General features: G+C 36.1%; 2 protein-coding genes and 1 long non-coding RNA gene across 3 annotated transcripts in view; 1 reads left to right on the plus strand and 2 right to left on the minus strand.

Moving 5' to 3' along the window:
* Positions 1-26,372, plus strand: part of LOC106667526 (peroxisomal targeting signal 2 receptor) — an 85,806-nt gene that overhangs the window by 21,412 nt on the left and 38,022 nt on the right. The window lies entirely within an intron of this gene.
* On the minus strand, positions 368-25,270 carry LOC106667529. Its single transcript, XM_014395525.2, has 4 exons — positions 25,163-25,270; positions 19,753-19,831; positions 3,087-3,597; positions 368-472 (listed from the first exon to the last, which is right to left on the minus strand). The coding sequence occupies exons 1-3, from the start codon at positions 25,178-25,180 to the stop codon at positions 3,098-3,100; spliced, it is 597 nt and encodes a 198-aa protein (XP_014251011.1). The 5' UTR covers positions 25,181-25,270; the 3' UTR covers positions 368-472; positions 3,087-3,097.
* LOC112128239 lies at positions 7,061-9,075 on the minus strand. Its single transcript, XR_002910910.1, has 2 exons — positions 8,902-9,075; positions 7,061-8,833 (listed from the first exon to the last, which is right to left on the minus strand). It is a non-coding gene; the product is annotated as an uncharacterized LOC112128239 (long non-coding RNA).

Raw genomic sequence — 26,372 nt, forward strand, 5'->3', positions numbered from 1 at the left:
GGAAGATCAGACATTCTTCTTAATTGTGATCCGTCCGAGAATGTGAACGTCGGCCGTGTCGTTTGTAATTAAAGAAAGGTCGCTTTTGTATTTTGGTCGATTAAAAAACAATTCCATCCTTAAAATAATAACTATATTACAATTCTTAATACAATAATTTGTACATAAAATATTTATAGAAAAAACAAACATGCAACATCGAAGGGGAAATGTGAGGTAACGTGTCGTCAATCGCCTCCTTTGTTAATTTTAGATGACAGGGTGATTATAACTTATGCACTAAATGTTAATAAATTAATTAATTATCCGGCGAAATGGTGTCCGACGTGGTGTTTGACGCCCCATTTGAAATGTGCCTCTTTATTTGTTTTTTGGTATGTGTGTACCGGTCCAGTTACTCCCATATGGCCTGTTCTTTTCACCCTCGGCACCTCGGGGACTTCTTCACCGTACGTTTCGGGATTTCTGCGACCTGCAATTTAGACAGAGTGGTAAACTATTGAAAAATATTTCCCCTGTTATTAAAAGATTTCAAGAATATAGTTCCGATACGTCTGAGCGGAGTGTACAACGTTAATTGATGGGTGTGCTGGGTCTCGCATGGGAAACGATATTTACATTATCCCATGGCTTAATTACTTCAAAATTACTCTTTCAGTTCTACCAGAATAACCTTAACTACATTAATTACAGAAACCTGATATGTAAAATAAAGTACTTTTTAAGTTAATAATTAACTAATTATTTTCAAATTTATTAACGACACAGATATAAAGAAAAAAAGAATAAGAAAAAAATAGAAAGGAAAATGAAGGGCGAAAATGAGAAAGAACAACAGGGAGAGAGAAATGGATATATAGACATATATAGAGAGAAAGGGGGAATGAAGAAGGAGAAAGAAAATTTGGATGAGAAGAAAATAGTTTAATAAAACATAGAGTGAGAAAAGGGTAATCAAGTGAAAGAAGAAAAGAAAAAAATAATATACCGAAATCAGATTAAGACGATTATATAAGAAAATAAAACGTAGAAAGAGAGAGAGAGAGAGAGAGAGAGAGAGAGAGAGAGAGAGAGAGAGAGAGAGAGTGAGAGAGAGGGAAAACTTAACCAGAAAGAAGAAAGACAGACAGATATGGAGAAATAAAAAGAGGGAGAGAGAGAACAAAGACGACAGCAAACAAATCAATGCTTGAGAAAGAGAGTGAGGGATAGTAAGAGTGTAATAAAGGATAGAGGGAAAAAGAGGGAGTGAGAGAAAGAGTTGGTGGATAGCGGGAGGGACAAAGAAATGTCAGAGGGAGAAAGAAACAGAGTGTAAGCAAGAACTGAAGAAGAAAGAAGGAGAGAGGTAAATATTAAAATAATGGACAGTGATATAATGTGATTCAGAAAAAATTGAGAGAGAGAGAGAGAGAGAGAGAGAGAGAGAGAGAGAGAGAGAGAGTGAGTGAGAGAGAGAGGGAGAGGGAGAAATGGAAAACTTAACCAGATAGAAGAAGAAAGACAGACAGATATGGCGAAATAAAGAGAGCGAGAGAGAGAACAAAACAATGGTTAAGATAGAGAGTGAGAGGGAGAGGGAGAGAGAGATAGAGTTGGGGGATGGCGGGGAGAAAGATAGAAAGGCCAGGGGAAGAAAGAAACACAGAGCAATCAAGAACTGAAGAAGAAAGGAGCAGAGACGAAAATCTTAAAAGAAGGGAGAGAGAGGAAGAGAGAGAGGTAGAAAAAGAGAGAAACTAAACAAAATTGGAGAATAAAAAAAGACAGAAAGAATGAGGAAAGATAGCGAAAAAATATATATTGCAACAAAGCATAGAGAGAAAATAATTATACAGATTGTATACATAAATGCATACATGCAAGTGGAGCAGATAACTTAGACCAACGTTATTATATATACACATATGACCAGAGTGAACTGTTTTAAGTTGAATATATGAAAACACAGCTTCCATCCACAATATAAGTTTTTCTGCTTTTGTCGTAGTTTTTATCTGTACAGGATACCTTAGTTAGAATAAGAACTCTGCTTCAATAGTTTTCATTTTAAGTAATTAAAAAAATCAACTTTTTAATAAGTATTTCGATTCTACGAGCAAAAATAAACACTTATCGTTTGGTAAAGTTGAGTGTTTTTCTTTTCTATTACACCGATTAAATTATTATGATTAAGCTACTAAGGCAGAAGCAAAAATCCTTACTTTCGTTGTTACATATTATAAAATAGCTTAGACAATTTGCCTTTTGTAAAAATCAGTAAATCGTGGCAGCTTTATCTTGTTGGAATTAATTTTTTTTGTTAATTAAATTATAAACAAAACTTTAATATCGATAGTGTAAATCCTTGCGGAGAGCAGTAATTAAATATATAACTTTTGAAAATAGTATTAGGGTTAAGACAGTCCCTGGGCACTCGGGGCATAGTGGCAACGAAAAGGTTGGACTCTGGGCACTGAACCCTACTGTGGCTTAGCATCCTGCCACAAAAGATGATATATCTTAACATAGATCCTTAATGAGTCCAAAACCTCGTGGAACAACATCACAGGTATGAGGCACGCGAAGAGATTCATAGGGGGACCAACCGACTTACAAAAGAATTGCTGGAAGGCAAACACAACCGAATCAAGATTCTGGTTTCTGGAAAGGACATTGCCACTTAAGAAAACACATGCACAGGATAGGAGTACAGACAGAAGAAACATCGTACAGATAATGCCAGGAAGAGGAGGAAACCGCAGAACACATTTTGTGTGAAGGACTGTGTGCAGGTTCTTTGAATAGTGCAAGAAAAATCGCAAGCAAGATTCTACACAAAGGAGCCGCTGGCAAAGCTATGGAAGCTGATTAATAACTTGAAGATGTCCAATGAGTTATAAAAGCAGGAGAGCACAATTCAGGTCGAGGTGCAGAAGGCCTTGTTGCCGCCTCTTTTATCCCTATCCCTAGAGTTAAGACAAAGGGTTCGCTAACCCCATAATTTTGAAGTTCCGTTGGTCTAAGTTTTCTTTTTGTCCTCCACCAAATAACATATTTACAGGTCTTTATTAAGATCATACAAAAGCGGAGTGCTATGTACTTACTGACTAGATGTTTAAGGTTTCTCCACGTGGACTCCCCACTTGAAATGTCCGTGGGGATCCGTTTTGACGAATGAGACGACGGATTCCTTTTTGTCCCCCTGCTCTTTGACTGACCTGTCGAGATCCTGCGGGTCGGATGTCACGGGGCCGAAGGAGTTGAGCAGCCGGTCAAAGTCTTCCGATTTGGGCTTCACTGTCAGGTCGACGTCAGGCGAGCCTGCTTTGATCTTGAGCGTGCTGTACTGGGCCTCGTCTTCATCGAGGCCGACCGGCGGGACGAGGAGGTCGCTCGCGTCGTACTTCAGGTCCCATTTGCCTTCGAGGAGAGACGCGGCGGCGGCCACTTGCTCGGGGATGTTCTGGGGGAACGGAGCTGCAGGAGGCGTGAGGTACTCTGAAGGAGCCGGTACCAACTCTATCGACTCGGAAGAACTCGAATCTTGGAAAGCTATCCCAGGGATTTTAGCTACAGTAGCGTCCGGGTGCGATTGCCTTTTACCCCTCATCCTGTCTAAAGAACAAATAATACACTACTCAAAATTCTACTTGCTAAATTTTACTCATTACTACAAACTACTTACAGAGAAGCTTAATAATTTACAGCTAGCTAAATTTAATCATTTATGTATAAAAGTAAGTACTATAAAAACCGCCATAAACTATTAAAGTTAGATGAAATTAATATTTTATTAGCATTACTGGGATATTGGCAAAATATGTCTGAGATTTTAAAAGCTAAAGATGATAAAGCAAGTCAACTAAACATATAATTGACCCACGATATTTTCAGTTCAAGATTAAGAAAACCTAAGGGGACTAGTGTTGCAAGTAAAAAATGGTAATAGTTTTAGGCTTTTCCAATAGAAAATCCATCATATCATTCCACGGGTAAAAACAGGTGAACAGAACGCCAAAATGCACACAATTTTACATAGGGACTCGTTCTTTTCTGTGGCAGAAAATTTTTTAAAACTGATATATTTTAATTCTGAAAACATAGAGCTATTTGTTTCTTCCCACATTATCGACTTAGAATTATACCCATGAGGTCAAGAGAAAAAGTGAGATTATGAAAACCTGGATTGCTAGTTTTTAAATAATTATATTTTTTTGGGTGTTCCAATAGAAAATCAATCTATCCTACCATGGGTAAAAGCGATTACAGGCGGACCAAAAGGTCAAATGTTACACATAAAGGGACTCGTTACTTTTCTGTAATAGAAATAATTTTAGAACTGATATTTTTAATGGCAAATTCTGAATCTATAGAGCTATTTCTTTCTTTTAAAATTACTTAGCATGAATCAGACCGATTAGCTCATGAGCTCAAAAGAACAAGCAACACTATGCGGACCAGTGTTGCAAGTCTTAAAAAGTGATGATTTTTTAGGTTTTCCAATAGAAAATCTATCTATCCTACCGTGGTAACAATGATGACATGTACCAGAACGTAAAAGTTACAAAATTTTGTATAGGTATTCGTTCCTTTTCTGTGGGAGAAAAAATTTGGAAACTGATATATTTTAATGGCAAATCCTGAAAATACAAAGCCATTTCTTTCTTCTGATATTATCGAGAATGAATCTTACACAGGAGCTCAAGCGAAAAAGCGAGATTATGTGGACCTGGATTGCTAGTCTGTAAAAAATTATATTTCTTTTAGGTTTTCCAATAGAAAAAAAATAGATCATACCGACAATAGCGATAACAGGACGACCAGAAAGTCAAAAGTTAAACAATTTTACATTGGGACTTCTTTTCTGTTGTAGAAAAATGTTAAAACTGTTACATTCTAATAGCAAATTCTGAAAATATAAAGCTATTTCTTTCTTCTAATATTACCGAAAATGAGTTTTTCCCAGGAGCTCAAGCGAAAAAGCGGGATTATGGGGACCTGGATTGCTAGTCTGTAAAAAATTATATTTCTTTTAGGTTTTCCAATAGAAAATCCATCGATCATACCGACAATAGCGATAACAGGACGACCAGAAAGTCAAAAGTTAAACAATTTTACATAGGGACTTCTATTCTGTTGTAGAAAAATGTTAAAACTGTTACATTCTAATAGCAAATTCTGAAAACATAAAGCTATTTCTTTCTTCTAATATTACCGAAAATGAGTTTTTCCCAGGAGCTCAAGAGAAAAAAGCGGGATTATGTGGACCTGGATTGCTAGTCTTTAAAAAATGATCATTTGTTAGGTTTCTCAATAGAAAATCAATCGATCATATCGGTTAAAAGCGATAACAGGCGGACCAGAACGTCAAAAGCTATACAATTTTACATAGGGACTCGTTTTTTTCTGCGATAGAAAAATTTGGAAACTTATATTTTTAATGGCAAATTGTGAAAATATAAAGCTATTTCTTTCTTCTCACATTACTGACCATGAATGTTACCCACGGGCTCAAGAGAAAAAGTGAGATTATGAGGACCTTGCTAGTCTTTAAGTAATTACAATTTTTTAGATTTAACAATAACAGGCGGACTAGACCGTCAAAAGTTACACAATTTTACATAGCTCGAGAGAAATAGCGAGATTATGCGGACCTGGATTGCTAGTCTTTAAAAAATTATAATTTTTTAGGTTTTCCAATAGAAAATCAATCAATCATATAAAGGGGGAAAGCGAAACAGACGGACCAGAAAAATTTGTACAAAACTCGTTACTTTTATGTGATAGAAATATTTTTTAACTGATTTATTTTAGTGGAAAATTATTAAAATACAAAGCTATTTCTTTCTTCTAATATAACTGCAGATGAACCATGAGCCTAAGGGTAAATGCGAGAATATGCGGACCAGAGTTAATCAACGTTGGACAAATACGATTCATTCTCCAGTTGAAACCTAATTCTTCTTGGGTTATCTTTGTTGGTTAATTTCGTTGACAATGTTGGAAATAAGATATTACATTTTAGATCGAAAGGCGAGAATGTGCGGTTACCCAGTCGTACATAAAATTAGTTTTGATTTTCTAAAAGAGCGAGGATAGACGGACCTGATAGTTATGATTTGACTGTGGATAAGCCATTGTCGGGTTTCACATAAGAAACAAAGTGCGCAAGATACTTAAATTTTTTGCCCGTTTTTCTGACGGGTCAAGGCGTCGCGGTTGTTAGCAAGCTCTCGCTTTCCAAAGCTTTCTAAACGAGGCAAGTTCAATGGCGAGTCGATCCTCATTATGCAACCATCGCTGTCTATAATTATGAAGACACGGGCCGGCCATTGGGAGGAACAGCGGCCAGGTCCATACAAAGGGCTTTTCCATTTCTTTTCCCCTTTTTGAATTTTCAACTCGCCATGTCCGTTCTTGACAAATGCACGCTGGGTGAAATTAGAAATTGATAGCGTTTTACGCAACGGGGCCCGGTCCTTAACGCCCACCAACTTTTTTGTTCCAGGTTGTCAAAGAGTCGGCTCTCCTGACACACATTTGAACACGGGCGCCGACCTTTACATAAAACCCGGACCGATTCGTTAAATAACCGTGTCCATTAAATTTAAAAAATAAATTAAATTAAAAACCAAAAGTCTTATATCCTAATTCGCCTATAACAAGGGAAATAATTGACGACTGGAGTGAGCAGGCATGACGTGCTACTTACTTTAACCTACCAGTTAAAAATCTTAATTACACGTGATATTTTAAGAAGAGTAATTAAAAACCTAATTATTGTGTCAACGAAAAGAAAAGAAATTCCATGTAAACAACTTTTAGTTTCAAAATCTAACCTCAACTTTCCAACTCTTTGCCACTCTGCTTTTTGATTTATTGCCATGGAAAAAACCTTTTTTTAATATAACAGAGAACATTTTATATATGGTGCATATGTTCCTTGGTGAGAGAGGCAGTTCGCCAAATTTAGAAAAACTCATTATCTCTAGAAAGCTGACGGCGATTTTTGGTTTAAGTTAAAAGTGATAAATTATCTAATTACAGTCTATAAAATATTAGTGTTATTGTATTGAAGAAAAAAACTTAGTAAACCTGACCAATATAACGCCATAATTATTTTAAGCTCGAAACCCAAAAGACAGATATTTTGGAAAAGTCTTACCAACCGTAAACACTGGGCACTTGAACAGCTAACTGAAAAGCTTTTTAAATGAACTTTTTATTTCAGCTCGATATTTTATACAGCTTTAATGGCAAAATATTCTTTCTGGATCAGACAACATAATGCGCGTTAGAATCGAGGCGCCTCTCCCTGCTTATGGCCTCGACGTAGCGCATTTAAAAAAACGTCTACCATGGGACGGCAGTATACATTCACACATTTTGTGCATGCGCGTCCGCATATGTTAATCCGTTTGGATAAACATATGATATAAAATTCATAAGGGATCATTTAGAATGAGAGTGGAAATTTTTTCCCCCGAAGAGGACTACGAATATAACAATTGGAAAATTGTTCATTTTCGTTGGTAGATGTTTTACGTTAGTTTGTTTAGACAAATGGCAAAATATTCTTTCTACAAAACTCGCATAAGAATCGGGACGCCTCTCCCTGCTTATGACCTTGACGTAGTGCATTTGCCTAATGCCCCCACCTACCTACCGCGCATTTAAAACATGGTAAATGTAAAAATGATTATCTATGTATGGTAGATGTAAAAACTACAATATGTAGATAATCAGCCTTTTTTAAAATTAGCTGTCCCTCTTTAAAAATTCTAGCTAATAATTTACCTAACCAGGTTTAGTTCGCAGGGCTGCAATCACCCGGCATTTTACTATTGGAGTTGTAATGATAACTACCCCGACTGGATAAACTTATGCTAAACCAGGTGACAAAAAATGAGTAAGAATGAAAAGAGTCTTTGCTTCGTCTCTCCCTGCTTATAACCCTGACTTCGTGTCATCCGTGTACGATCTTTCCAGCCAATCGGGCCTATTTTTCCGAAAAGGGGGCATGACGATTGGAAAATCAGGATATTTTGTTTCAAAACCAAAATATTGTCCATTATCAATAAATTATTTTTAGACTCTTGGAATGTGACAAGTAAACATCAGGATTATTAATCCAAGAAAGTACTAAATGACTTAATTGTCAACCAATTGGTTTTTTTATTCTATTAAATGTAAAAATTAAAAAAAAACATTTCTGTAATTTCTCTTTTTCAAAATTATTTTACAACTTTAAAAATCTAAGGTAATATGTATACTAATCAGCTTAAAGTTAAAAAATTAGCCAATTTAGATGATCCCAAATAAACCATATGTGTGATCAAAAAGTAGGGTGGTTGGAAAGTAAGCGCCTTGCCTCTCCCTTCTTAGAGGCTTGACGTCTTGCATATAGGTTTGGTCTTTTCCAGCCTATTGAGGAATTTCAAAAAGGCCGGATTTCGCAAAACGAAAGTTTTTTGTTTCAGTTGGCTATGCTGTTTATACATAATTTCCGAGTTATACTCATCTTCTTGTAGTTAAAAAATAAATAGCTAGTTTAGATAAACCCAAATAAAACAAAAAAGAGGCAGAATGGAAAGAGACACCTTGCCTCTATCTGCTTATAACTCGAATTTCTCTGTCTACAACTTCGCCGACTAATCGAGCTTGGCCGAAATGCCAAGTGGATAAATAAAACTGCAAAAAGCAGACGCAAATCAGAAAAAAGAAAAATATCAGCGTCTTGCCTCACCTTGCTTATAACCCTGACGTCAGTCAATAGTATTTGCCGAGCAATCCAGCCTTGCAGTTTAATATGCGGAGTCTTCCGTCGGTCATAACTCAGAAATTGTCGATCCTATCAAAATTTTCATTTCAGTAAAAGTGGCACAAAATAAGCTCTAGAATCAAATTGTAACGTCGTACCATTTGCATTCTTTTCCGACCGATCGCGCATTTCTTCCGCAGGCAAAACTCCGGATTTTCTGCCTCAAAACTAAAATATATATCCATATATGTTCAGTAGTCATAATTGTCCGTATTAATTATTTTAATTAATTGTACTTTTTATCTGAGGTCTTGGTTGATATAAAAAATTAGTGTCACGAGTGTATCACTTATGTAGACCACCCATTTAATTCGGAAACGATTTACTTTAGCAAAAAATGATCTTGTACAAACCTCAGGTTAATTTTGGCTAGGTATCGCGTGGTGGTAACAGATTTAACAAAACTTTCTCACCAGCTGGGACAGGACACTAATTTTGTTATTTTAAATGGGAACCCCTTATTTTTTTAGCTAGACGAGAAAGTTATATTAAATCTGTTACAACCACGCGATTCAAAATTAACTTGGGGTTTGTACAAGATCATTTTTTGCTTAAGTTAACCGTTTTCGAAATAAACTTGGAGGTCCATCTTGTTAAAAAAGCACACCTCCCTCACGCGCCTTCCGTCGGGCATAGCTGAGAAATAGTCGATCCTATCAAAATTTTCCTTTCAGTAAAAGTGCCACGAAATAAGCTCTAGAATCGAATTGTACAATAAAAATATCGGATTCTTATTTAAAATAACAAAGTTAGTGTCGTTTCCCAGCTAGACGAGAAAGTTTTGTTAAATCTGTTACAACCACGCGATTCCTAGTCAAAATTAACTTGGGGTTGGTATGGTATGGTATGGTATGGTGGAAGGGATGCCGGGAAGCGGGGCTTGTATTCCCCAGGCACTGCAGCCTTCTGGCTTATTGTACCTTCCCAGTTCCCTAGTTTAGTCAATAGACTCAATCCTTCTTCTCAGAAGTATCAGGACATTGACTGTTATTGCTGCAATTTGGTTCCCTGAGTCTTTTTCGTACGTTAGGTTAAACCTCCATTGAGCTGTTGCTTCGCATTCGAAGATGATATGAGTGGCTGTTTCCTCCTCCTCATTACATAATCTGCAAATGGGGTCATCGCTGTATATACCCATGTTGTGTAGATGTTTTCTCAGATACCAGTGACCGGTTAGTAGTCCCACCACTCCTCTGAGTTTTGCCCTCTCCAATTGCAGCAGTGTTTTTGCCAATTTTGGTGAGGGTTGTTTCAGCATAAGTTTACTATGTCTAGCACCGCTAGAGTTTATCCACTTCTCTCTTTGTTTTGTTTGGATCCATTCTGCGATGGAGGAATCTATGTTTGTTTTTGTTATCCCAAGGATAGGTTCGGGGCCTATGTATGGTCTTGCAGATCCTCTTCTGGCCAGTTTGTCCGCCTCTTCGTTACCCAGAATTCCCCTGTGCCCTGGCACCCAAGATATCATCAGGTTGTTGTGTTCTCCCAGGTTTTGGAGATTTTGGATACATTCACTGACTAGTTTTGATGTAATTCTTTTACATGCCAGTGCTTTAATAGCTGCTTGACTGTCTGATCTTATGAGGATTTTTTTGTCAGTGTAACCTCTTTTGAGATTTTCCAGGACACAAGCATTGATGGCATGTATTTCTGCTTGAAAGACCGAAGTATACTTCCCTAATGAGTTTGATTGCTCATATTTTGGGCTTGTACAGAAAACGCCTGATCCGGTTCCTTCGTTTGTTTTGGAGCCATCCGTATACCATGTCATTGTATCTGATGCTTTCCTGTGTTCTTCCTCTCCTTTATAGTCTGTTGAGACTTTATAGGAAGTTGTGAAGATTGTTTCCGGGATCATGTAGTCAGTCCCCATTTCTAATAATGGGTGTCTGATTTTATTGATTATGGTTGTATGCCCGAATTGTTTGGTTCCTTTCCAATTTAATTGTTTTTGGAGCCTAAATGAGCTTTTCCTAGCCTCTCCTTGTATGAATATTTCAAGTGAAGGTAGGTTTAGCGAGGTTTCTAATGCGCTTGCAGGGGTTGTTCTCAGCGCCCCTGTGATACATAGGTTTGCTAATCTTCGTAAGCTGCCTAATGTTTGGGTAGCTACTTTTTGTTGAGCTTTGTTCCACCAGATTAGTGATCCGTAGGTTATTCTGGGTCTTATTACTGCCGTATATAGCCAATAGGCCATTTTCGGTTTTAGTCCCCAGGATTTGCCTAAGGTCCTTCTTGTGGTCATTAGCGATGTTTTACTTTTTGCTACTGTATGTTGCAGGTGAGGATTCCAGGTTAGTTTCTTGTCAAAGATTATTCCTAGATATTTGACCTCATTTTTTAAAAGCAGCATTTCATTATAGAAGCGTAATCCTCGTATTTCTATATTTCTTTTCTTGGTGAAAGCAATTAAGGTGGTTTTTGAAGGGTTTACTTTAAGTCCCCACTTTAAGCACCATTGTTCCACCAGGTTTAGTGCTCTTTGGGTGAGCTCTTTTAATGTTGAGTTGAATTTTCCCCTGACTAGTATGACAATGTCATCTGCATAGCCTTGGGTGTAAATTCCACTTTCATTTAGTTCGCGTATGAGGCTGTCCACTACCACATTCCACAGCAGAGGCGAGAGTATTCCTCCCTGTGGACACCCCCTCGCCACCACTGCTTCTACTTTTTCGTGGAACATGGAGACCTGCACTTTCCTGCTTTTTAGCATTGATTCTATCCATCTACAGCAGGCGCTGTTTGAGTGATGTAACCATTGCTTCGAAAGGAGTGTTGTCAAATGCTCCTTCGATGTCCAAGAAGGTTCCTAATGCTGTTTCTTGGTTGTTCAGTGAATCCTCTATCTGTATCGTTAGTTAATGTAGTGCTGATTCACACGATTTTCCTTTCTGATAGGCATGTTGATGTTTATGGAGGGGTTTTTCTTGTAAAGAGCTGCCCCTTACATGTTTTTCAACCAGCCTTTCAAGTGTCTTGAGTAGAAAGGATGTTAGACTAATCGGTCTATACGATTTTGCATCTGTGTAGTTATTCCGAGCAGCTTTAGGAATGAAAACTACTTTTACAGTTCTCCATATGCTTGGGGTTTGTTCAAGATCATTTTTTTGCTAAAGTTAATCGTTTTCGAAATAAATGGGTGGATTATAGAAGTTGCCCTTTATCGAAATGTATTCTATTTCTTATGAAATCTAATCTTAAACAACATCCTTCTGCATCATTGAACGTCGTTTTTCGATTCGTTACGCTTTTTAATTATTAGATAATGGTAATTGTCAACCGTGTCAGGTGCAATGAAAGTAAAGTGCAAGTATGAATATTTTATATATGAAATATTTAAAATTTGTAATTTTATAATAGGGGTTTGTGTATAATTTATGTATTTCACCTCAATGATAAACAATGTTTTGGGATCTACTGTTTCGTTATTTAGTCGACCCGTCATTGCTCGGAAAAGCATAAATCAACATGGTTGGCGTATTGACTTACGATTTGCTCTCACTTCCTGGCCAAGAGCCGCGAAGAAACGCCAATTGTGAAAGAAGGGCTGATGAGTTTGCACGTCAATTGGCCTTATTAAAGTGAAAATCAAAGGCCGGTCTCGTATTTTGTATAAACAGATTCCCCCGATATGAATTTCGAGGTGAGTAGCTTTCTTTTCTCACGGTTTTGTCAAGTCTTACTTTCTTGGAGCGGAGTGAGAATTTGATGCAAAAAATCGAATACTTTTTCGCAACCGTCCTGGAACGTTTTTTGTCATTAGTTAATTGTTTTTCTATTAGTCTTTGACCCAGCTGGATGCCATTTTATAACAGGACGGATTATGCAACGGACCGAAAGTGGGTTAGATGCCCTCAATCATTTGACAATATAAGAGACCGGTATTGGATAATTTTATAGCGAGAAGACGGTGATGGTGATCAGGATACCACCAAGCGGGGTTTGTCTTCCCCAGGCACTGAAGCCTTCTGGCTTACAGTACCTAACTAGTTCCGTAGTTCAGTACAATCGACAATCCTGCTTCTCAGAAGTACTAAGTGATTGACTGTAGCTGCTACAATTTCATTCCCTAGGTTGTTCTAGGTTAAATCTCCATTGAGCCGTTGCTTCGCATTCGAAGATGATATGGGTGGCTGTTTCCTCCTTTTCAGTACATCATCTGCAGATGGGATCATCGCAGTATATGGCCATGTTGTGTAGATATTTTATCAGATGCCATTGATAGGTTTCCACTCCTCTAAGTCCAGCCCTTTCCAATTGCAGCGGTGATTTTGCCAGTCTTGGTGAGGGTTGTTTTACCATAAGTTTGTCTACTGTGAGCACCGCTAGAGTTTATCAACTACTCCTTTTGTTTTATTTGGATCCGTTCTGCGTTGGAGGATTCTGTATTTGCTTTTGTTATCCCAAATATAGGTTCAGGGCATATGGTCTTGCTCTCGTTAGAGGCCCCCCTGCAATTAGAGGTTCAGCCTTTTTGAATGAAAACCGTTTGATTACATGTCCAAAAATTCAAAAAACGCTCACATTCCCTACACCTCCATGGCTAATTGCCATCTCTAGCATAAATCTCTTATTGAATCGTTTTCCCAAAGAATCACATCAGATTGCGTGTATGGAGAATGTTCGCGCCAAAAGTCGCGAATTATAGTTGTTTATTTTGTTCCCGAAATGCCGCTAATCTAGAATTTATCCTAGCTCTGTTCCCACCCCACAATCCTGTCCTGTTGCTGCCGAGTCCTGCTCGCTTCCGTCTCGCTTCCATACAGTCCACTATTAATTAGCCTCCAAGAGTGATTTTCTTTTAGTTTTATTTCAGTTTTTCTCTTATTTAAGAGAAGCATTTTTTCGTTTTGTTAATTACCGCGTCCAAATTACGCGAGTGTCACCTCCCGCATCCTTAATGCGACACATCATACAGGGTTCGGACAGAGCCCCGAAGATTAATAGACTAGGATTCTGTTTTACCTTTGGCCAGAGTTATTGCAGGTTCTAGCTATTAAACGGCTCTCCTCCCTGGTTGTGGAGAAAATCAAGCCATAGTAACAAGTTAGTATTTTATTTTATTTTGTATTTTTATTTAATTTAATTTTATTTTTATTGCGACCGACCAGCGCGTGCACAGAGAATAATTTCTTAAATTAAAATATAAAGATCAACTTTAGTATTTACTGATGGGTATGGTATGGTAATAAGGGTACTAGGAGGCCGGGTTTGTGCTCTCCAGGCATTGCAGCCTTCTGGCTTATTGTGCCTTCCTTGTTCCTTAGTTCAGTGCAATAGAATCAATCCTTATCCTTAGAAGTATATATGTCGCTGCTACAATTTCATTCCCTAGATTTTTTCAAATGTTAGGTTAAATCTCCATTGAGCTTTTGCTTCGCATTTGAAGATGATATGGGTGGCTGTTTCCTCCTCCTCATTACATAATCTGGAGATGGGATCATCGTTGAATATGCCCTTGTTATGTAGATGTTTTCTCAGGTGCCAGTGATCAGTTAGTAATCCTACTACTCCTCTCACCCATCTCCAATTGCAGCGGTGATTTTGCCAGTCTTGGTGAGGGTGTTTCATCATACGTTTACTATGTCTAGCGCCGCTAGAGTTCATCCACTTCTCCTTTTGTTTTGTTTGGATCCATTCTGCGCTGGAGGATTCTTTATAGACTCGGGGCCTATGGCCTTGCCGATCCTCCTCTGGCCAGTCTGTCTGCTTTCTCGTTATCCAAAATTCCTCTGTGCCCTGGCACCCAAGATATCATCAGGTTGTTATGTTTCCCCAGGTTTTGAAGATTTTGGATACATTCACTGACTAGGAAGCGGGGTTTGCACTCCACAGGCACTGCAGCCTTCTGGCTTATTGTGCCTTCCTTGTTCCTTAGTTCAGTGCAATAGAATCAATCCTTCTCCTTTGAAGTATAAGGTCATTAGCTGTCGCTGCTACAATTTCATTCCCAAGATTTTTTTTTCAAATGTTAGGTTAAATCTCCATTGAGTTTTTGCTTCGCATTCGAAGATGATATGGGTGGCTGTTTCCTCCTCCTCATTACATAATCTGGAGATGGGATCATCGTTGAATATGCCCATGTTATGCAGATGTTTTCTCAGATGCCAGTGATCGGGTATTAATCCTACCACTCCTCTGAGTCTAGCCCTCTCCAATTGCAGCGGTGATTTTGCCAGTTTTGTTGAGGGTTGTTTCATCATACGTTTACTATGTCTAGCGCCGCTAGAGTTCATCCACTTCTCCTTTTGTTTTGTTTGGATCCATTCTGCGAAAGAGGTTTCTATATTTGTTTTTGTTATCCCAAGTATAGGCTTGCATATCCTCTTCAGGCCAATGTATCTGCTGTTTCGTTACCCATAATTCCTTTTTGCCCTGGCAGCCAAGATATCATCATGTTGTTGGTTTCCTCAGGTTTTTGAGATTTTGGATCCATTAATTAATTTTGCTGTGATTTTTTTACATGTTAATTTAATAGTTGCTTGGCTATCAGATCGTATGAGGATTTTTTTGCCAGTGTAACGTCTTTTAAGATTTTCCAGGGCACAAGCGTTGATGGTAAGTATTTCTGCTTGAACGATCGAAGTGTACTTCCTAATGAGTTTGATTGTTAATATCATGGGCTTATACAAAACACCCTCGATCCGGTTCCTTTGATTGTTTTGGAGTCATCTGTATAGAAAATCATTGTATCTGATGCACTCATGAGTTCTTCCTCCTCTTTACAGTCTGTTGAGACTTTATAGGATGTTATAAAAAATGTTTCCGGGTAGGAGAAGACTGTATTTCTAAAAAAGACAAGCAATTTACTCATTTCACTTAAAAAGTACTTTCTCATTTCCTAGGCAAGAAACTGGCCATAGCAGCGTTTACTGTGTTCTACTACTCACATTCTACTTATTACCACGAGTTTAATGTTTTAAAAAATTTAATTTTATAAAAATATTTAAGGTAATTTAAGAGAAAGGTGAAAGTTCTATTTTACTGAAACTTTGACAGGACGTAATCCCGGTTATCAGGTTTAATTAATAAAAACTTGACGGTTAACAGGCGTTCAACAAAAAGAACTCAAAAAACTTTAAGAAACTGTCCTTCAGACAAGAAAGAAAACGTAATCAGTGTAATTTAACAAAAAAATAGTCTGAATAATAAAATATAACATTGTTCATTATTCACGAAGCCAATTGTAATTGGTGATATTGAATATGAGAACAAGTATAAAATTAGGAAGTTTCTTTAGACAAAATATGAACTTAATTGGTGAAATTGGTGATTAAGAAAGCTACAAACATAATTTTTCTATAGAGCATAATTGACAACTTAATTGGTCAACTTTTATGATTCGATCTACTACTCATCTAGATCTAAAAAATCGTTCATGGTGTAATATAAGCTTCCTAAAAAAAGAAAAATTCAAATGGTACATTTGTCAAGGAGAAAACTTACAATTATGGTCGAGTGAGTATCACCTAGTATGAAAATAAAGTAGGCGAAGCGGCTAAGGCCGGGCATCCCTAACTCCGTACTTCACCACCGCGATCCTCTGACACTAAGAGTCCAATAAAAAAAAGCGTAAATGGGCCGGATCAAGAGCACTGTCGAGGATCTGACTCGTAGACGACGGGACATCTTCACCCGATTAAGAATAGGCCATGCCAGATAAACACATACGTACTTTTGGGCCAAAGCCCGCGCATGCGTAGAAAGGTTGCTTTGATGTTTCCTTCCTATTTGAAAGGTGGTACTCCTTGACTCCTACAAGAGCGCGCTGGAATCCCACCCGATTTATTTGAGATTCTGTTTGAGCACAGATAGTATTTGGGTCCCCTGTTCTTGGAGGAAACGGGGCTGTTATATTGTATACAGTAATAATAGTACTAGCATACCTAGTTTGTGTTGATAGTGAATGTATTTATTAGCGCGAATGTATAATGTGAGAGTATCTGTAGCGGAATATCGATTACCCCATATCGACCCTCAATTAGGTTAGGTGTATAATATGTGTAAAGGTTGTGTTGAGAGTGAATGTATTTATTAGGGTGAATTGTGATGTGATCAGTGGCGGAATATCGATCACCCCATATCGATCCTCAATTAGATTAGTTGCACAATATGTGTAAAGGGTAATGGAGGTTTATCGAGTACTCCATCAGCCTAATTGAATGAATTGTATGTGAAGAGGAGTTAATGCATTTAAGAATCAAAGTGAATAAGAATGGATTTGGAATTGCATTGGGTGCTGAATTGACCTAGCTGTTGACAACTACCCACCTCCTCCGGAGCACAACCTCGGTGGCTGGACAGATAAGTCTGAGATCTGGCACTGGACTGCCAACACCTGGGGTGGGTGATTCTCGAGTTTGCCGGCGATAGGAAAAGCTGGAATCGCCGGGGGACTGCGAGAAGCACTCAACTCGGTACATGTTTGTTTGTATGTACGTACATGTACTATATCCAAATCCAAATCCGACTAGCATGGGGCTCAGCTCGCGAGCTGACCAAAATAGTTAACTCACTTTACTGAACGAACTATGAACCGCTCAAAAAAAGAACTTTGATATCATCTTCACCTCCAATCCACCAGCTATCGCCGCTTAATTATGAATTTGTCTTTACCACCACTCAATTTGACAAGTGACTTCACCCTTTTTGCCCTCTCCTTCATTCATTCATTCTTTCCTCTTCGAGGCTTTTAGAAAAACCCATGTAATTATTGGTAAGATAAATTTGGTGAGTGCGAGCGATGATCTAAGAAAAAGAGCTGATTCGTTTCACTGAGTGATCGGTTTTCATTTTAATAAATTCACTAGTTCTAAATTCTACTAAACTGGTTTTATACGCGATTTACTTTTCCTTAAATCCGTTTTTCAGTCATAAACTGCTCTTTTTTGCGTTTTTCAACGCGAATTGTACGACGTGACCCGTAAATCCATCTCCAACGCAACGTCCAAAGGAACTGCTGGATTTTTATGTGCGAAAATGCGTCGTCCTGCATAAAACCAGTTGTTAGTAGAGCTATCGTTTACAACCAGTGAAAAACTCAGTTGGTTACATTGCGCAAGATTAAACCAACAAAATTTGACATTTTCTTTAAGCAAAATATCAAAATCAGTTGGTAAAACTTTACATGCATACAACATATTCAACATTTGGTTTTGATAAAATATACAATTTAAAGATTATTCGGAGATCGTGAGGTGCGGTCTGGTGTGACGTAGGTTTTAGAAAAGCATTTTCTTTATCGTCCCAACATTTAGATCTTTACTGAGATCATCTTCAGGGCTCAAAGTGTTTGTTTTCTGCGTAATTGTGTCATTCTTGTGTGTCCTGTTGAGAGTGCCCAATTCAAAACTCTTTGAGCCCTGAAGATGATCTCAATAAAGGTCGAAACGTTGGCACGATAAAGAAAATGTTTTTCTAAAACCTACGTCACACCAGACCGCATCTCACGATCTCCGAATATTAAGTAATTAACTAACGGTCACTAAACACCACACATTTATACAATTTAATTTTTTTATTGTTAAAGAAGGAAAATTAATTGGTTTAATTGAACGAGAACTGTCTTTGATTTTTTTTGTATTGTAAGTTGATTAAGCCAGAAAGGTTCAAATGTATAGTTCATTGTGCAAGAAGAAAAAACATAATTTGGCAAATATTGAGCAAAATTCGACATTTTCTTTAGATAAAATGAAAAAATTAATTGGTGAATTTGGACATGAACAAAACTACGAACTTTTTACTTTTTCTTTGAGGAATTGGACAAAAGCAAAATGTATGGTTTGAACTCAGTGTTTTCTTTGGACAAAAGTGGTAATGCGATTGATGAAATTGGGCAAGAAAAAAAATCATTTGACCCTGGTTTTCAGTCATCTATGAAAACGTTTAATCGTGCAAAATAATTGTGAAAACCAGAACGCTTTAAACTTTTTTTTTTCAAACAAAATTTTCTTTAGAAAAATATAAAAAATTAATTGGTGGGTAAAATTGGACATAAATCAAAAGGATAATTTGATCCTGGTGAATTGTTACAAACCAGAAAGATTCAAATTGTTCATTGTGCAAGATGAAAAACCTAATCGGTGGCAAGAAACATAAACAAAACTACAAAGAATCTACTTTATCTTCGGGGAAAATTATAAAAACAATTTGTGAAATCGGACAAGAACAAAATGTGTCATTTGAACGTGATTTCCACTCGTCTAGAAAAAAGTTTACAGTGTAATATAAGTTTATAAAAAGGAGGAAGAGTCAAATTGTGTCTTATGCAAGAAGTACAAGGAAATTGGCAACACAGGACAGTTTCTTAAGTCAAAATTAGGAAGAATATCACAAAACAAAACAGATTTTCAGTCAAGACATAAAAATCAATGATTAAAAAAACTTAATTGTTGATATGGTAGACTACCAAAGCAGGGGAGAGTAAACTTGTCATTTTTCAAGAAAATGTAACTGGTGGAAGTGAGTATAAACAAAACACCGATCATTAATGTTCATTATACAAAAGAAAAATCGAAGTTGAAGTTACAATATTAATCTTTATTATATAAATTAAATAATAAATTTATATATTTTTTGATGAAGTAATTATTGACATTGGTTTTGTACTTTGTATATTATTAATGCTATTATTGTTTGAACTTTATCAATCAAATTAGAAATTTTTAGGTTCTCTATTCCTAATCAGATCTGTTTTCTGGTCGCACCTTTTTACTGTTACAATGGAGGATGGATCTTATTTCACTATTTAATCATCATTGACATCTTTAAATCATCTCTAATCTCACACATTTTATGCCTAATTGCGTATAGGTTTTGAACTAATGAAATATATTGCTTCATTGCAATCGGTAGCTATATTACCCATAAATACTTTACAAGCTGGGATAAATTTATTTACAAGCAGACAACGTAAATGTACAATTTTACATATTGGGAACGGTAATTACCAATTGGGAGGTTCTCTATTCTGACGTATCTCCCGTCCGCATCGCTGATCACCGCCAGGAAGGCGAAAACGAGCACCACCTGAACAAGAAAATAATTATTAATGTTTCCTTTTGAATTAACCAACTGTAAAATTAGGCAAAGGGGAAAACATGACTGGGCAACATGCCTGGAGAGGTCGATGATTGATGTGCTTTTAAGACAAGGACGACTGTATTGCTTTTTGACAATTCATGACCAGAATTGAATAATTTCAATATTACAAATAGAACGTAGTTAAATTGCTTGAAGCTCATGTCCTAAGAACTTTCTATATTGGCCCAATTTATACTTTAATTTAACATATTGCTTTATCAGACAATATTTCCTTATCCTTACTACATTATTTTGGATAAAATTTTACAATTTATTTTGCTAATTTAGTACTAATTACTCTTTGTGATGTAGTAGAAACAAATGTATTAAGAAAAAAGCCGGCAGCTGGAGAAATAAATCAAGTGGAATTAAATTGGTGCTGGATTTGTTGGTAACTATCTGTTCCAGTCTGGAAATACCAGGTCGCTCCTTTTCGTGTCCGAAATATTCAGCAATGATTTATTTTTGATCTTCAAGATTTACTAAAGATGGATGATTAACAAGAAATGTGCTCAAACAACCAGAATATTTTATAAAATGTAACCGTTTTTAGACCAAGTGGCAATACTTAAAAGTTCAAATTTAAACGTTTGAAGGGTGTTTTGCCCTTCTAGTATATATAGGCCCAGCAGTTCGATAGTCAGTAAATTAAAGAAATAATGCTAATTTGATTCAATACTACCCTTCTATACATCGATAACGACGTGACATTGACAACTGGAAAGAATGCAATTTTTGTCCCTCCCTGCTTATAACCCAAACGTCATGCCATCTGACTATGGTCTTTTTTGATCTATTTGAAAATAAGGAACTTGAAATAATTCAATTTTGGAAGTTAGTACTGGGTTAAGAAAATTCGCTTCAGGACTATTTTTTTTAGAACCGGTAGAATTGTCAGTAAAGGAAGAAGCTGCGCCTTGCCTTTCCCTGCTTATAACTCAAATGTCACGCTATCTGACTATGGTACTTTTCGGTTATTTGAAAGTAAGACGCTAGGAATAATTCAAATCGCAAAGTTAGAACTGTGTTATAAGACTAATAAGTAATGGAAGTAGCATGCGTCTGCCTCTCCCTGCTTATACCCGGACGTAGTGTCATCTGACTATGGTCTTTTGCGGTCTGTTTGAAAATAAAGCATAATACAATTGGCAAAATTGGACTGTGTTATGAAAATTCGATACTGGACTACGTTTTTTGGAACGGTAGGATTCTTAGTAATGGAAGTAGTCTATGTCTTGCCTCTCCCTGCTTATAACCCAGACGTCACGCTATCTATCTTTGATCTTTTTCGGTTTATTTGAAAATAAGGCACATGGTAAATAATTCATTTCGCAATGTTAAAAATATTTTATAAAACTTTCCAGGGGTGGAAGGATCCAGCGTTTTACCTTTCCTTGCTTATAAGTTATAACCCTGACTTCGCGCCATCTCACTAAGACTTCTGCTTTAACGCGTCCACAACGCCTTAGCATGGGTAGATCGTTATGTTTTGCCTAAGAAGAAAGAACCTAAACGTTTTTAAACTTCAAAAGTATCCATCCAATAGTTTATCATGTAAGCAGTGGTTGGCCAAGGACTTGGGTCCTTTCGGTACAAAAAGTCACACAAAGACGCTTCGTAAATGTTCTGCACTTTGACCTTGTTCCAATTGACCATTGACAGTGTGCTTTACACAGTCTTTTGTAACATAGGAGCATTCAAAGCCAAAAGTCACAGAATAGTATTGACACGTTTCGTTGATGACGCGGCAAAAATTCTTGAGCTCGGCCGCACCTGCAATTCCCTGTACACATTCACATCACGGATTCCTGTCGTTCTATTTAAACTAAAAAATATTTTTAAAAAATAATAAAAACCACTAGGCTAGGGGAAAGAATATAAAGTAATTGTGTCGAAAAGCCTGAAAAATGGAGATTGCGCTAATAAACTTGTTTAAAAAAAGTGGACCGTCAATGGTAAATTCATCATTGACAATATTTTAAAAATAAATCAATAGTTAAACAAAAACCTATCGTCTTTCTATGATACATTTTTTTAACATTGTACAGTCACACAGTGAGTATTAATTAATAATCAACTATAATTCTACACGTTATTAATTAATTTATGAATATTTCCTACCCACGCTTAATTATCTCTGTTGAATAATACTTAATTGCATGTATGAATAAAAACAAATTGGTACAACTTTCATTAATTAATAAATTATTTGTTGGCCGATGAATAATTTAGAATGTTGTTATGGCAAACGTAGTTTAGCTTGCATATAATATTTATGGTATGAATAAAATATATAATATTATGTATTATATTCATACATTTATTTTTATAAATATATTTTTTAGATAATTGATCTGACGGACTATGGAATTAGGTCGTGAAAGAATTTTGTTTATCGAACCTCTACCAAAAGTGTCTTTTTTTAACCGACAAAACTGACAAGACTGGAACAAAAATGATCAGGTCAATCACAGAACATTGTGAAACAGATAATAGGACAGACTAGAATGACATGATATGATCACCTTCGCAGACCATTCGCGAGGATTTTCCGAGTTAAATTTTTTTTAAGTTTGTTTTGTACATGCTTAAAATTTCGAGTGAAAAGAATAAACCTTGTGACACTCTGGACAACGATCCTTGAAATAAAGCAAATACAAATATGGCCTAACCGACAGGTAATATTGACAGAAAAATGCTAACGAGGAAAGCAAACGGACGGATACCTAATACCATTGCCCTAGCCCACAACTTCGCAAAGGCCGTTTCACGACATCCTCAGCCTAATCGAGGATCGTAAAACGCATCTTCTGGAATATGCGATGCACGGGCGTTACCTGACCCGGTAACGAAGAAGGTAGGTAGGTCTAAACCTTCAGGCCTGGAGGACGGAAAATCGTCCGACGAGCTCAAAAATAAAGGTGAAAATGCCTATTATATTGGTATCAAATTTAAAATAGACAAATTTAAAAACCTAAAGTGACATTTTTGCAAACCTTAAACATTTTTTACCTGAAACATGAGTCAATCGATAGAAATAAAAACCTCTAAAAAATGAAAAGTTCAGTAACTTTTTGTGCAGAAAAATATTCTTAAAACCCATATTAATTTACATGTGAGTCCAGCTATTCAAAACACCTAAAAAAATATACAGTTTAGTGACGTTTTATGCAAACCTACTTATAAAACTAATCTTAGAATACTTTCGAATTGAAATTTGCGTCTAGCAATAGAACAAAACCCTATACTCTTAGAAGACTTTTGAAATTAAATTTGAGTCAATCAATAAAAATAGACTTAGAAAAACAAACAGTACCGTGACGTTATTGCAGATATTCTTTAAAGAAAATACACTTAATTATATTTTTTGTTAATATAAAAACAATAACAGGCAATTCACTCACTTTTTTCAAACCTATGTACAAAATACTCTTAAAAAACACTTGTTAACTCAAATATGAGTCCAGCAATAATAAAAAAAAAGCAATACAAAAATAAATAATTCAGCGATCTTTTTTCTAACCTCGTACACTTTTTAATTTAAATATTAATCCAGCAATAAAAAAAGCCCAACAAAACCTGGGAATTCAATGTTTTGTTCTTAACCAGATACACTTTTTAATCGAGATATTAATCCAGCAATAAAAAAGCTTACAAAAACAGATAATTCAGTGACTTTTTGTTAACCAGATACACTTTTTAATCTAAATTTAATCCAGTAATAAAAAAAGCCTTTTTTGTTAACCAGATATACTTTTTTAATTTAAATATTAAACCAGCAATAAAAAAAGCCTACAAAAATAGGTAATTCAGTAACTTTTTTAACCAGATACACTTTTTAACCGAAATATTATTCCAATAATAAAAACACCTATAAAAACACGTAATTCAGTCACTTTTTGCTAACCAGATGCACACTTTTTAACCAAAGAATTATTACAGCAATAAAAAAAACACTACAAAAACAGGCAATTCAGTGATTTTTGTGCTAATCAGATACACTTTTTAACCCAAATCTTCATCCAACACTAAAAACACCTACAAAAACACATAGTTCAGTTACTTTTTTGCTAACCGGATGCACTCTTTTTAACGAAGTATTATTTCAGCAATAAAAACACCTACAAAAACAGGCAATTCAGTGATTTTTTTTGCTAATCAGATATACACTTTTTAACAAAGTATTATTACAGCAATAAAAAACACCTACAAAAACAGGCAATTCAGTGATTGTTTTTGCTCATCAGTTACCCTTTTTATTCCAAATATTGTTCCAACACTAAAAACACCTACAAAAACAGGCAATTCAGTGATTTTTTTGCTAATCAGATACACACTTTTTAACCAAAGTATTATTACTGCAATAAAAAACACTTACAAAAACAGGCAATTCAGTGATTTTTTTGCTCATCAGTTACACTTTTTAATCCAAATATTGTTCCAACACTAAAAACACCTACAAAAACACGTAATTCAGTAATTTTTGGGCTAACCGGATACACTCTTTTTACCCACAGTATTATTCAAGCAATAATAAATCACATACAAAACAGGTAGTGCAGTTGGCTTACCTTATACACTTTTTAACCCAAAATTATTCAAATTATGATAAAACACTACATAAACTTACGTAGGGAAGTACGTTTAGAGTGAAATGTGGGTTCAACTTTTAAAGATACAAAAACCAAAATATCGACATTTCATGACTTGCACACGAAACGTATTCTAACACAAACAAGAGTTCCATACAAAATATTTAAAAGAGAAAAGTTCAGTGACTTTTTGAGCAGACCTACGTAGAAAAATACTCGTAGAACACTTTTTTAAATTGAAATTTGTGTCTAGCAATAGAAAAAAGGTTTAAAAAACGAGTAGTTTGTTGGCTTTTTGGCAAGTCCAAAGTTTGGAGCAAAAATTGAAAAAACAAGTAGTTTAGTAACTTTTTTTGCAAACTTCATGTATAAAATATATATTAAAGTTATGTTTTTAAATTTTTATTCAGCTATGCAAAAAATAAATAAAATATGCCCTATCTCTTTATAATTGTGTATATTAAACGTCATTTTTAGATCACTTTTTAAATAGATATCACTGTTTAATATGTCCGATGTGTGACTAGTTTGTTTCGATCCATAAACGAAATTCCATGGGTCCAAGAGTCGAGGGATTGGCGATGAACACTTACTCGAGAAAAGGGCGCACTGTGCCGATTGTAAAAACGTGGGATCAGCGTGCCCAAAAGGGCGTTGTCCACAATGAAAATCCCCGCAAACTTACCAGAATTGATGTTTTCATGACGACTGTCGTGGACAGAGTGACTGGATGAACTTGAACGGCGTCTCAATTTATAGGAGCGGTCACGGTAGCTCGGCGTTGCCTCCGTGACGGACTGTGCACAAAGAGCGAAACCCCCGGGACGCGTACGGCCCTACCCTGCGTTCCCTTTCAACCCCAATTACGAAGTCTATACAGAAGAGATATTATATCAGGTTTACGCAACAAGTTCCACTTCCAGGTTTTGGCAAAGGGACAAAGCTCTTTGTCCATCTTAACATATCATTCCGCTCCTTTTCAACCCGAACGTGGAAGTGGTGCTTGTTTTTACACTTGTCCCACGTACTATGTCGACGTAAAAACCTGTCAAACCACCTCGAAAAAGTGTTTCTAGGTACTTACAACTGCGTTTCTTTGTTTATGTACGGTTTGAACTTTACCTTCTGCTTATTCCGATATTTGGTATTTATCTGTCCTCTGTGGTGCAAAACTATGACTATATATTTTTCTTATATATCTTAATTTTATTGTATAAAATCGTCCATATAATCTAAAATAATAGTCTACTTATGAACGAAGCCTATAAATGATATTTTCTTTTGTAATTTTGTTTGTAAATCATTCTGAAAATATAATGTACTTTAACAGGTTGAGACAACTAGGAAAAACTATCTAAACCGCGTGTTATTCTTCAAACAAAACAAAGGCTCCTTTTTTCGTAATTTTTTGTGTTAATCCTGATTAAAGCATATACTTCAAGAAGTTGTGACAAACTAGGAAAACCTAACTAAATCGCAAGTTTTTCCTATGTAATCTTTTGGTAATTATCGTGAAATAAGGTACTTTAAAAACTTCTTATTGAAATACTAGTTCAACTATTTAAAAAAAAGGCTACTAAAACAAACGATTCTTTTCTTTCGTGGTTTTGTTTGTAAATCCTAATTAAAATACATATTTTAAAAAGTTGACACAAACTAGGAAAAACCGACTCGTGTTTTTCTTTTGTAATTCTTTGGTAGTTATATTTTAAACAAATACCTTAAAAACCTGTTACTGAAATCTATTTCAACTATTAAAAAAGGATACAAAAATAAACGATTCTTTTCTTTCGTGGTTTTGTTTGTAAATCCGAATTAAAATACATATTTTAAAAAGTTGACACAAACTAGGAAAAACTGACTTAAACTCGTGTTTTTCTTTTGTAATTCTTTGA

Source organism: Cimex lectularius, unplaced genomic scaffold (genome assembly GCF_000648675.2).
Source record: "Cimex lectularius strain Harlan isolate CLEC.00 unplaced genomic scaffold, Clec_2.1 scaffold307, whole genome shotgun sequence".
Lineage (NCBI taxonomy): Eukaryota > Metazoa > Arthropoda > Insecta > Hemiptera > Cimicidae > Cimex > Cimex lectularius.

Coding starts and splice junctions, on each gene's coding strand:
- LOC106667529 (XM_014395525.2), bottom strand. Junction 3,598..19,752: donor AATAGAGAACCTCCCAATTG/GTAATTACCGTT, acceptor TTTGTTCTTTAG/ACAGGATGAGGGGTAAAAGG.